Raw genomic sequence first — 12016 nt, forward strand, 5'->3', positions numbered from 1 at the left:
CATTTGGACAGAGGCAAAGTCCTTGGAGCGTGGGCTTTGGAGTTCAAGTGAACCTGGGTTCAAACTCTGGCTTTGATCCCTAGTAATCTCGGGTGAGCCACCTACTCTCCTGAGCCTCAGAATCCTCATCTGTCCCCGAGGGTGACATGAGAGAGTGTGGGTGGTGCCAGACACAGGTGGACACATCAGGAGTGCTAGAAATGATCTCATCTTCAAGGTCCCCGCCCATTCCACATGTCCTCCTTGAACCCCATGCTGACCTCAGCTTCCCCTCCTCAATGGAGGCAGCCCCCAACCCAAAACCACGCACCCCAATCCCAAGGCTGGCTTACTCTTTCCAGCTCAGGTCGTACCTCACTCCAACCAGTCTGCCTCTCCCAGAGCTCCTCAGAGTTCTGTAACCAGACTGGTGTCCCCAGAGGCCAAAATAAAAGGCAAACATCACCAAGCTTGTCTGTCACCATCTTTAATTCTGGATTCCAGTTTGACACAATGGAACAGCTTGTTCGGTGACCCCCTCTCCCCGAATCCACACACACGGCCTTCAGTGTTGTAGGCCGAGTTTCCATATATTATTAACTCTTTGTTAACATATTTAATATTTAACTTTAAATACAAGGATAAAATAATAAATTACTCCTTGGCTCCGGAGCCCCATTGAGGTAGCAGGATTGTGTGCATAGTACTTGTTACTAGGGACCCCACCAGTGCCCACTGCTTTATGCTAGAGCCCCTAAGTCATAGGCACCCAGGTGGCAACAGCCTCCCCACCCAACACTAACAGACACTTAAATAACACACAATAATAAATAAGAAAGAAGACACGTGCCTGAGCTGCTCTCTGCCTCAGTCACCTGTGTGAGGCGGGTCCCTCTCCCACCACATGTCTGGCAAGAACAGCACCTACTGTAATGCTACAGTTTGCTCTAGAGAGGGGGTCCAGGTACAGGGCAGTGTCTTCACCCCGGTCCCCTGAGCTCAGAGCCCTGGACAGAAGAGGGGACTAGGCTGAACCCTGGGCACCCAGGCAAGGGGTTGGTACGACTGAAGGCAGGTGGCACAGGCTGAGGTCTAAGCTAAGGCAATCTTTCCCCTCCAAACCCTCCTCCCCATGTCTCCCCAAAGTTTCTGACACTGGTAAGAAAATGAATCTGCAACTTAAATAATCAGGGCCCGTCTGCAAATTTCATGCTTCAGTGGAGGTTTTTGTTGCGAATAAGACTCCGTAAATGTGTGAGCAGTTTCTTCACAAACTGGCCCACTTCAATTTTGGTGTCTGGGATGGGCATGGTGAACATCTGCTGCAGGACAAAGAAGGCAGTGCATTAGTGGATGTCATGGACAAGGACAACCAGGGGCTTTCCAGGGATTGTCTCATTCGGTCCTTACAAAAGTTCCCCAAGGTGGGTACTGTCATTATCCATATTTTACAGAAGTGGAAACTGAGGCTCAAGCAGGAGTCAGGAGTCCTTGATCCCAAGGCCTATAAATCCCAAAGGCCATGTTCCTATTGTCACCGAGGACCCACTCCTGGGTGAGCGTACACTTCTTTCAGGTGCTCAGCCTTGTTCCCCTGGAGCTCCCTGGGAGCCGGGGGTGGGTGTGGGAGGGGGACCTGAGGGCGTGAGGGTCGGGGGAAGACTTACCCCAGGCGTGGTCTTGCGTGTGCAGAGGCCTCTCAGTATCCTCTGTGTCTTCTGGATGGCACTGCAGTTGGAGACATTGATCAGGGACTCCAGGGCTGCACAGTACTGTGGGAGGAAGACGGCAGGTGTCAGGTCCAGAGGGGGCAGCTGGTGGGTTCACAGGAAGAGGGGCCAGAGCCTGGCAGAGGTGGGTCTGGGTTGGGGGAAGGGCCCCAGTGGTTAGGGAGAGAGGGTAGCTCTCGAGCTCGTTTGGAAAGCCCCAGGGTGTGAGTGGGGCTCAGAGAAGACAATCCCAAGGCCTACAGCCGCTGCCACTTCCCCACCAGCAGCCAAAGGTCCTTACCTCACCGGCTGTCAGGTTGACGCTCCACACCATACTGCCATTGCACAGGGGAGCCTGAGGGAGCAAAGTGACGGTGAGCAGACTGGGAGGGCCCCAGCCACCCCAGGCCAGGTTCCCACAAGGACAGGCCCACCAGCAGCCCTGGTGTGGCAGTCAGGGCTGGCAACCCCTCAGCCCTCCTGAGCTTCATTTCCTACTCTGCATAAGAGTAGGAATGCTTCCCAGCCATTAGAGAGGGTCCCGGAGCTGAGAGAGAAAAACTGGTAAGACAATAAGCTTTCTTCAACGTGCACCCACTTAGAGTAGGGGACTCAGAAGGGCTCTGAGCCAGGTTGGGTGAGGGAGGTGATGGCCCAGTCTGCCGGTGACCAGGACTAATCAGATGGGAGGCAGTGGGGGTCTGGAGTATTAGGTACCTGTGTTCTCTAGAAGCACTACCGTTAAGAACCCTCTGGTGTCAACCAGACCTAGTTTGAACCTGGCCTCTGTCAATTAACCTCACTGAATCTTAGCAAAATGGGGGTCATGACGCTTGCCTCTGAAGGTGTGGGCAGCAATAAAAGGACATGTTAATCAGTTGGCATGGGGCCTGGGTGCGAGCTGGTGCCCATGGGGAGAAGGGCCAACTGTATGATGAATCTTCCCGCTGAGTGGGCTTCACTAATCACTGACAAGGCTGGCTGGATTACTATGTTCAAAACCTAGACGGCAAATTCCAAACAGCTCTAGGAGGGCCCTGACCCTTCTCTGCTAACAACTGGCTGAGTAGGGGCTGGGAGTGGTAGGGCCAGGTCAGAGGAGCGGTGGTTCCTGGGGGCTCTGCTGAACCCCTTCATAGGTCCATATTGCTGCACCCCCAGCTGGCTCCTCTCTCTTCCTCACGGCTGGGCCTGGCCCCTCGTCCATGAGGCTCTTGCTCACCCACAGACATACAGATCCAGCCCAACCTGCTCATGACCTCTTCCTGATAGGTGCCCATGCAGCCCCTCAGAGCCCTGCTTGGTCAGCCCATACTCACCTTCTGGTCCTGCGTGATGTTGACCAGCTCCTCAATGAGCTCCTTGAGCTCTGTGGAGAGAAGCACGGGGCCTGGGGCAGCAAGGCCACTGAGGCAGGCAAGGGTGAGGACCACAGTCAACCAGGGCGCCATGAGACCCAGAACCAGCACGGAACAGAGGAGCAGACGTGTCGTGCGCTGGCCAAAGCTGAGCGGCTTGTGGCCTTTGCTTCTTGCAGTGGCTTTTTATAGGCCCAAATGGTGACGCCTCATACCCTGGCCTCCGCTTTGTCGGGCACTATCTAGAAACCACATCTTTACTCATCTTGATTTTAGTTTGTGGAAAATCCAGCATCGTATAAAGGAAAGAGCTTGATTTCTAGCGGATTTATTGAGAAGGATCTAGTACAGAGTTTCCAAGGTTGGAATGACTTAATTCCAGGTGTGGGTGAGAAGGCGCTGAGGGCGGTTGGCATCAACACTGCAGCACTTAACCTGGTGACCACCCTGAGCTCCTGGACAGCCAACCCGATTCTGAACTCCTGTCCTCAGACCCCTCTGTGTCAACAAAAGTGTTGGACAGTCCAAGTGGCACTGTATCTGTGACAGGTCTATGAGCTGTGGGAATTTGGGACTTGTATTTTTTTCTTAAATTACCAAAGTAATGCTTGACTTTAAATACAACATTCAAACGGGACAAAAGGAGAGACTGAAGTTCAGTTTTTCTGTCCCACGTGATTCCTCCTTGGCTCCCACCACGGAAAGGATTCAAAATGGTCAGACTCCCAAGTCTCTGAAAGAGCCAATCAGACTTAAGGTCCTCTTGGGACTTTTAATTTTTAAAGATGCTTTGATGGTAACTTTGGGTATGAGCAGCCTGGACCCTGGGGCTCACCACGGCCTGCAGTCAGAGCCATCCTGTTAGGGCACCCTTTAGTGCCCTAACACCAGCCCAGGTCTGAGTGTGTAACTGTTCCCAGTGCCAAATGAGGCTTGGGGCCACCACCTTTGCCCACCAGTCTCTGTAGGAGCAGCCCCTGCCCCCAAGGTCCTCACATTTCCCCTGTGCAGAATAAGCGCTGGGGAGGGCAGCTCCTGAGCCTGTCCCCTGCAAGCAGCACCCCTGCAGGGACGCTGGCATTGTAGTCTTTTCCCTGCTCTTCCCACATTTCCCTAGAATTCCTCCAGAAACCCCCACCGCAGAGGCTACAGCATTTTCTTATTTAGCGCTGACGTAAAGATCACCCTCTTACCCACTTCCTCTCCTAGGCCAGTGCCTGCCACCCCAGGTCCCCTCTTGGCCTGCTCAGGTTCCCTTGATCCCCTCCTCTTTGGGGCTCAACTTCATGAAGGTCTTCCCAAGGATGCCAGAACCTTCGATTTGCTTCTCTTTCCACTGGGACCACAATTCCCAGTCTGAGGCCCACACGCAAAGCTTTGCAGCCCAACTACAGGCCCTGACAACTGGGAGCCCGCCCCTGCCCAGGGAGTCCTCCCAGCGCCTGGCGGCATTTTCCACCTCTGTAGAATAGGGCCCATGACATCTCCCATGGGGTCTCCGTGGTGGGGGAAGGATTGGGGAAACACCTTGGGCTGTGCAAGTCCCCAGAGCCCGGCGCATGCATGAGTCAACGTGCCCCTACCCCTCCTGACCAGCAGAAGGCATGCGGGCAGTGGTGGGCCGGCTCGCCTCCGCGCGTGGGAGAAGGCGCGCTGGCGCGGCGATGGCCCGCGAGATAGGGGAGCGGCCTTATGTAACGGGAGATGGGGCCGATAAGCGGGATCCGAGCCGCACGGCCCTCCCCCGCGGCCTCCGGAGGTGGCCGGTGCGAGGAGGGCTAAGGGCGCAGAGCGGCCTCCCCGGGAAGCGAGGGGGAGGCAAGGGTGGAAGTGAGCGATCCAGCTCCTGGTGGGCAGGGGCACCATGGCCCATCGCGCCCTCCGACGCCCAGAACGCGGTGCGCACAGGCCAGGGAGCGCCTCGTCTGCAGCCCTGACCGTGTGGGGCGGAGACCTGCCCTCCTCCGGCCCGGCCCTCGGGGGCGTCGCGCGGCGGTGGCCTTCCCGGACGAGAAGCCGCGGCCACGCCGAGATGAGCACCCAGGCTCGCAGCATCGCTGCATCGAGTGGTCTTGCGTTGCATGTTCTTGATTGGCGGCATGGCCTGTTCACCTGTCACACCCCGAGCAACTGGAAAGAACACACGAACGCCCAGTACTTGACAAACGTGGCGTGCATCTAACCTTCGAGCCGTGGCGTGGGCCGCCCCCTCGCGCTCTTACAGTTGTGAACCCGTGGGGGTCGGCGATTCTCGCCTGGTTCTTGTTCTGGGCTGCTGGGAATGGGACAGTCTTTTCTGGGATCGAATCGCCCTGCAGAGTGAGGAAAACTGGGGGTGGCTGTATCAATTTTCCTGCTGTCTGGGGGACTCGGTTGCAAAGAAAAGATTCACAGCTGGGAAGTGTAAGGGTGAGTTGTTTTAGTAAGTAAAACTACTCTTTAGATTTTTAGGAGAGTTAAACTTGCAAGTAATTTATACAATGAAATAATTCATGAAGTTTGACCGTGAAAACCACCAGTGTTGGGTAAAAGTTCCCCATGGGTCTCTTGCATTTCTGTTTGTCTCGTGGAGGCATTGACTGTCCTACTTTGTCTCTTTTTTCTTTTTGCAGTACTGAGTACTGGGGATTGAACCCCCGGCCTCACATGCTAGGCAGGTTCTCTCCCACTGAGCTACATCTCCAGCCCTCCTCATTCCTTTAAAGGACATTTGTACAGCAAACAACCTTGGGAGAGATACACTCTTTCTCCAGCGCAAAAGGCAGGCGCACCTGCTCATTATAAAAAGTTCAGGTTCCCTAAGCTAAGACTTCCTCTCCTGAAGCAACCCACTGAGTGCACAGTTGCACTCTGGTCCTCTGCACCACCCCGTGAGCATTGGGATTCTGGGAACAAAAACGTTGATATTCTACTGCTTCAGTGCATCATAAATGTCTTTGTCTCTGAGCCAAGAACCCCTGGTTTATTGCCGGCATCTATGAAACTGTGACATATTGACTTGATAGCTTGTAAACACGGAAAAATCTCAGATCCTTCCATTTTTGACAAGTTGTTTTGGTTTTTACCTCCCTCCCAGTTTCTAAGTTAAACGTGTTGCTATTTCTTGATTTTTAGATATAGGCATTGTTGTCTAGGATAAATGTTTCTTCTTCCCTCCTTCTGAGCGTCCTCCACTTACATCTTTCCATTTCCTCTTGCTACCAATCTAAGATCATAATTTGGGTCAGTCAAAAGCCTTGTTTGTTTAAATAATTATTCTAATATATTCACAGCACAAAGGGGGTTAATTATGATCGTTTTTATTTTCCCTGAAAGCATTTTCCCTCTGGAGTTATCTTGTTTTCCCATTTGTTTAGTTTTCTATGTTCTCAGCGATTTAACCCTAAGCTCTTGGTCACTTACATAAATCTCCTTTCAAGAGATTTGGTTAAATCAGTAATTCTCACAGTTTTATCTTCCAGAGACAATTTTGTTTCAACCCCATGCCCTACCCCTACTAAGGATTGAACCCAGTGTCTCCCACATGCTATGTAAGTGATCAGAGTTATATCCATCAATCTTTTTTTTCTTTCCATTTTTTGTGAGATCCCGTCTCATTAAATTGCCTCTTTAACGTTTGATCCTCCTGCTTTAGCCGTGGTAGAAGCTAGAATTACAGGCAGGTGCCACTGTGCCCTGCTCATTTTGAATCTACGTCTTTTCTCTGGAAATGTGTAGGAATTTTCTAGGTTCTTGGGCTCCAAATGTCACAGTGACGTGCTTTGGAGTGGTTCTGTTTTCATCTCATGTATCAGACACACAGAGGACCCTTTCAAACAGAGAGCATGTCATTAAGTTTAGGTAACTTTTCTTTCCTAACAAACAGAGAAAATCCCCACAAAACTTGGCTATTTTCTTTTACTTCTTATTTCTGGTATTCCATTCATGAGACACAAAAATCAAAAACTATGTACATTTTAGGGGGGCATCTCTACTCCCTCTTACAAGTGACTACTTTTACTGTGCTTTTGTATAACTTATTGGGGTTTACATAAATATAAGCAACCTACTTTGTCCGTACATGTGAGGAGACATTTTGCACCTTTCTTTTTCTTACTTGTCTTTGTAAGAAGTTATTTTTGTATCCACAGTTATAGAACTTGGGACATGCTATGACTTTTTCTTCTCTCTTATTGGAAACATCAGTTAAAAAATTATTATAATTCTAGTTTATATATTTTCTAGTTTTTATAGTCTATATTCTAGTTTTCTTTTCTCTATTTTCCATTAAAATTTCCCTCCTCTTGTATATTTTCATAACTTTATCTTTCATCCCAAAGGTGTTTTATTCTTGTCTGAACATGTGTGTGTCCTCATGGTACCACATTCTTATTTAATGGGGTAGCCTCTCTTAGCAATATGAGAATTTTACGGGTTTGTTTCCTTCTCCATACACAGTCTTTATTTTCTCCAAATTCTGTCCCCATCCCACCACGCACACATGCTAGGCAAGCAAGTGCTCTGCCACTGAGCCACATCGCCAGCTTTTTTGCATGTTTATTCTCTTTCATGTTATGGGCTTTTCTTGGGTGTTGGGTGGCCCTGCGTTGGGGGTCCACTGAAAGCAGATATGGAGCTGAGAGGATGAGGGTGTGGACGTGGTTGGGAGGTGTTCACTCTAGGGCCAATAGTTAGTTGTTTCTTTTGGGGACCTGCCCTACCAGTTTCTGAAGTCATTTTTTTCTGCGGGGAAGGTAGCTTCCCCAGCAAAGATTCTCCATGACTCTCCTGTTGCCTGTACTCTGGAAGCCATGAGTGGGCAGAGAGCAAGGGCTAGGCTGGGGGTCCCCACGTCTGTTAACTGTTGACTTGGTGCCCCAATCTGAGGACAGTCAGTCTGCCCTTAGGTAAGCCTCGTGCTTCTTGGTGCAGATACCCGGAAGGGCTTCTGTCTGCTAGAGGGGGCTCAGCTGACTTTGAGGAGTAGGAGCCATCTGACTGCTTCTTCAGCCAAGTTTCAACTCACTTTCCATATTTGCGGTCCTCCCCTTTCAAAGGTACTTGGTCTTCTGCCAGTTCGTGAGCGCTGGGGATTTCACACATCAGAGTAGGTCTCACCTTCCCTGTGGCTGGTTCACAATTCTGCTGTGCTGGGTCAGTCAGTGCCTGCCCGCTGGCCCTCTGCTCTCCACCTTGCAAATTGCTATTGTGCTATTGTGGTTCTCGCCGCTCCTGGTCCTGTGTGCTAAAAGCTGAAAAATTTACTTATTGTCACTTTAGTGGGTTATCAGACAATAGTTTGTGTTCATTCCATTGTTTTTGCTTGAAATTTATGTTTTTAATGTAGAGAATTTTAAAGAGACAAGTAGTAAGAAGCAAACACTAATCTCAAGCCCTTTTAACCTGGACTCAGTAGCTATTCCCAGTCTTTTTGCTGTGTACATTTGTATTTTGTTGCAAAACTGGAATAATTCATTGTATAACTTCTTTTTGTCTTTTTTCTCTAATATCAGTATTCTGCATTTAAAAAAACATTTCACAAAATACGTTCTTGTGTAAAATGCAGAGACACAGATGAATAAAAAGCCCCCATAATCCCAGCAGCCAAAGATAATAATCACTGTAATAATTTGGTAGCTGTCATTCTAGTATTCTAGTAGATGGATGTGTGTAGAACAAGTACCGTTTCCTGAAATCAAAGTGAAACCTTTGCCTTTGTAAATAACTAGTTAGGGCACAGCACACCTGTAATCCCAGCAATTTTGGAAGCTGAGGCAGGAGGATGGTAAATTCTAGAGCAGCCCCAGCAATTTAGCAAGAACCTGTATACACCTTGAGGGGTTGAAGACTGGGGATGTAGCTCAGTGGAACAAATTCAGTCTGGTATGGAAAACATATTTGAAACAAAGAAATTCTAACAACTGTAAGTTCACTTATTTATTAAGTAAATGTTTACTGTGTGCTTACTGTATGCTGGGCATCAAATAAAACAGCACAGTTCTTGCCCTCTTGGAGATGTATTGTAGTGGGTGGGGAGATTAATCTATCTGAACAAATGAACAAGTAACTGCATAGTATGGCAGATGGTTAGAAGTGCAATAAAGGGCAGGGTAGGATGGGGTGGAGATGGGGACAGGGAGGCTACAGTGGGTGTGCTGTTGTGTAGGGGTGCTGAGGAAGGGTCTCATTGGGAAGATGCCATTTGAGTAGAGGAACCTTAAGATTGAGAGGAAGCAACTACGCAGATATTTGGGGGAAGAAGTTTCCAAGCAGAAGGCATGAGCAAGTGCAAAGGCCCTGTGTGAGTCCTTTTGTGCTATCTCAGATAACACAATATCTGAGATTGGTGGTTTATAAAAAGACATAAACTCAATTCTCACAGTTCTGGAGACTGAGAAGTCCAAGGTAAGGCACCAGAAGATTTGATGTCTGGTGAGTGCTTTCTGCTTCCAAGATGGTGTCGTCTTCTTTTGCCCATGGCAGAAGGGCAAAAGGGTGGACTCTCTCCTTCACGCCCATTTATAAGGGCACTAAGCCCACCTGTGCAGTGGAGCCCTCATGGCCTAATCACCTCCCAAGGGCTCCACCCTTTAACACCATCACCCTGGGGGTTACATTTCAACATAGGAGTTTTGGAGGGACACATACGTTCAGACTGCAACAGCCATGGAGCAGGAAGATGTGTAGTGTGGAGGATTAGCAAGGAAGTTGGCATAGGCAGGGGTAGTGAGTGGGAAGACCAATGTGCCCAGAGCATCCCGTCTTTTAAGCCACTATGCAAACTGGGGCTTCCACGACCAGTGATGTGGGAATTCACAGGTTTTGAGCAGAGTAGTAGCATAACCCAATATACCCTTTTTTTTTCTTTTATAAAAAAGACCCTTTTTTCTGAACTAATTTTAGGTTCACAGAAAAGTCACAAAAAATAGGGTTTTCATAATTCCCCTTCCCCCTCTTTTCCTAATGGTGACACCTTACATAACCATAATGCAATGATCAAAACCAGAAAACATTGGGCTGGGGAGATAAAAAAACAGAAAACATTGACTTATTGATAAACTACACTCCTTAATTTGAATCTCACCAGTGTTTCCCCCAAAGCCCTTTTATGCCTGAAGGAGCTGGTAATGTGGCTCAGTGCTTGCTTGGCATACGTGAGGCCCTGGGTTTGATTTCCAGCACCACCACAAAAAAAAAAAAAAAAAAAAAAGTGAGAGAGAGAAAAAAATAAAATAAAAAAAATCCAACCCACATCCCACGATGCATTCAATTGTTAATTCTTCCTGGTCTCCTGCAGTTTGGAATAGTCCCTCAGTGTTTTCTTGTACTTTCTAAGAATACTGACCAGTTTATGCTCTTCAGTTTGGGTGTGTCTTATGAGAAAATTATGGGATTTTCTTGTAATTGGATTGAGGTTATACATTTTTGGCAAGAATATCAGAGAAATGAAGTTGTGTCCTTTCTCAGTGCATCTTGTCACAGGATTCATGTCATCCATCACTGGATGTTGACCTTGACTTGGTTAAGGTGGTTTCTGCCAGATTTTTCCACTATAAAGTTAACACCTTTCTCTTATACTAGTTAATAAATATATTGAGGGAGATAGTCTGAGACTATGTAAAATCATTTCTCCTTAATGTGTTCCCACTAATATTAGCACCAATCAACAACTCTTTTTTTTTTTTTTTGGTAGGAGGGATTGAACTCAGGGGCACCCAACCCTATTTTGTATTTTATCTCACTGAGTTGCTTAGCACCTTGCTTTTGCTGAGACTGGCTTTGAATTCGAGATTCTCCTGCCTCAGCCTCTCCAGCTGCTGGGATTCCAGGTGTGTGCCACCACACTGGCTTCAATGACTCTTACTGTGGTTATTTGCCTAGTGGTGATTTTTCAATTTCCTTCTCTCCTTCTACATTTATTATCTGTGGTCCTATAAGGACAGGCTGTCTTGTCCATTTTATTTGGTTAAGTACTTATCATATCAGTATAAGCTCACAGGTATTTGTTTTTCTATGGGTTATAATCTAATACTGTATTTTGTTACGTTATTCCACCTTTGGTCAGTTACTTCAGGTTAGGTCTTTGAACAAACACTTTTCTTTGAATATATATATATATAATAGCTGACCCAGCTATCCCACTCCTTGGCCTATACCCAAAGGACTTAAAATCAGCATACTACAGAGATACAGCCACATCAATGTTCATTGCTGCTCAATTCACAATAGCCAGACTGTGGAACCAACCTAGATGCCCTTCAATTGATGAATGGATAAGAAGGTGTGGTATATATATACAATGGAATATTACTCAGTTATAAAGAATGATAAAATTATGGCATTTGCAGGCAAATGGATGAAATTGGAGAATATCATGTTACGGGAGATAAGCCAATCTCAAAAATCCAAAAGACGAATGATCTTACTGATAAGCGGAAGATGACACATAATGGGGGGTTGGAGGGGGGCAAGAATGGAGGAAGGAGACTGTATAGAGGGAAAAGAGAGGTGGGAGGTATGGGGGGGAAGGAAAAAAATAACAGAATGAATCAAACATCATTACCCTATGTAAATGTATGATTATGCAAATGGTATGCTGTTACTCCATGTACAAACAGAAACAACATGTATCCCATTTTTTTACAATAAAAATAAATTTAAAAAAAATTGGAACACAAGGTGTTCCAGACTCTTTTTGTATTTTTTCCTGCTACAGCCCTAGAATCAGTCACTTCTCCAAGCAGCATGGTTTCCTTATATAAAAGTGAAATCAAGATCATAATCAGGGCAGTAAGTGTGCTCATTATTACTAAGGTGCCCTCAGTGGACAGAGGTGGAATGCATGCGTGCATACCAGTCTGTGATGGTATGTACTTAGCTCTATCTCCTTTAAAGCTTTTAAGTTGTGGTAAAACACACATGAAACTTATGGTCTAAACCATTTTTAAGTGTACAGTTCAGGATTTTTAAGTACATTTGCAGTGTTGTATA

General features: G+C 47.5%; 1 protein-coding gene across 2 annotated transcripts; it reads right to left on the reverse strand.

Moving 5' to 3' along the window:
* Nucleotides 1-506: 506 nt before the first annotated feature.
* Il13 (interleukin 13) lies at nt 507-3553 on the reverse strand. Of its 2 annotated transcripts, none has more exons than XM_047555273.1 (4): nt 3008-3553; nt 1990-2043; nt 1647-1751; nt 507-1298 (listed from the first exon to the last, which is right to left on the reverse strand). In XM_047555273.1, the coding sequence occupies exons 1-4, from the start codon at nt 3137-3139 to the stop codon at nt 1194-1196; spliced, it is 396 nt and encodes a 131-aa protein (XP_047411229.1). In that variant the 5' UTR covers nt 3140-3553; the 3' UTR covers nt 507-1193. The 2 variants fall into 2 exon arrangements, with proteins under 2 accessions (XP_047411229.1, XP_047411228.1); XM_047555272.1 differs by having other exon boundaries at nt 507-1301; nt 3008-3551.
* Nucleotides 3554-12016: the final 8463 nt, after the last annotated feature.

The sequence above is a fragment of the Sciurus carolinensis genome, chromosome 6 (genome assembly GCF_902686445.1).
Source record: "Sciurus carolinensis chromosome 6, mSciCar1.2, whole genome shotgun sequence".
In the NCBI taxonomy this organism is placed as follows: domain Eukaryota; kingdom Metazoa; phylum Chordata; class Mammalia; order Rodentia; family Sciuridae; genus Sciurus; species Sciurus carolinensis.

Bases quoted from the DNA above. Each gene is read 5' to 3' on its own strand.
- Il13 (XM_047555272.1), bottom strand. From the start codon at position 3,139: ATGGCGCCCTGGTTGACTGTGGTCCTCACCCTTGCCTGCCTCAGTGGC. The intron at 2,044-3,007 runs GTGAGTATGGGC...TTGCTCCCTCAG, and splicing joins ACATCACGCAGGACCAGAAG to GCTCCCCTGTGCAATGGCAG. The intron at 1,302-1,646 runs GTAAGTCTTCCC...TTTGTCCTGCAG, and splicing joins CACGCAAGACCACGCCTGGG to CAGATGTTCACCATGCCCAT.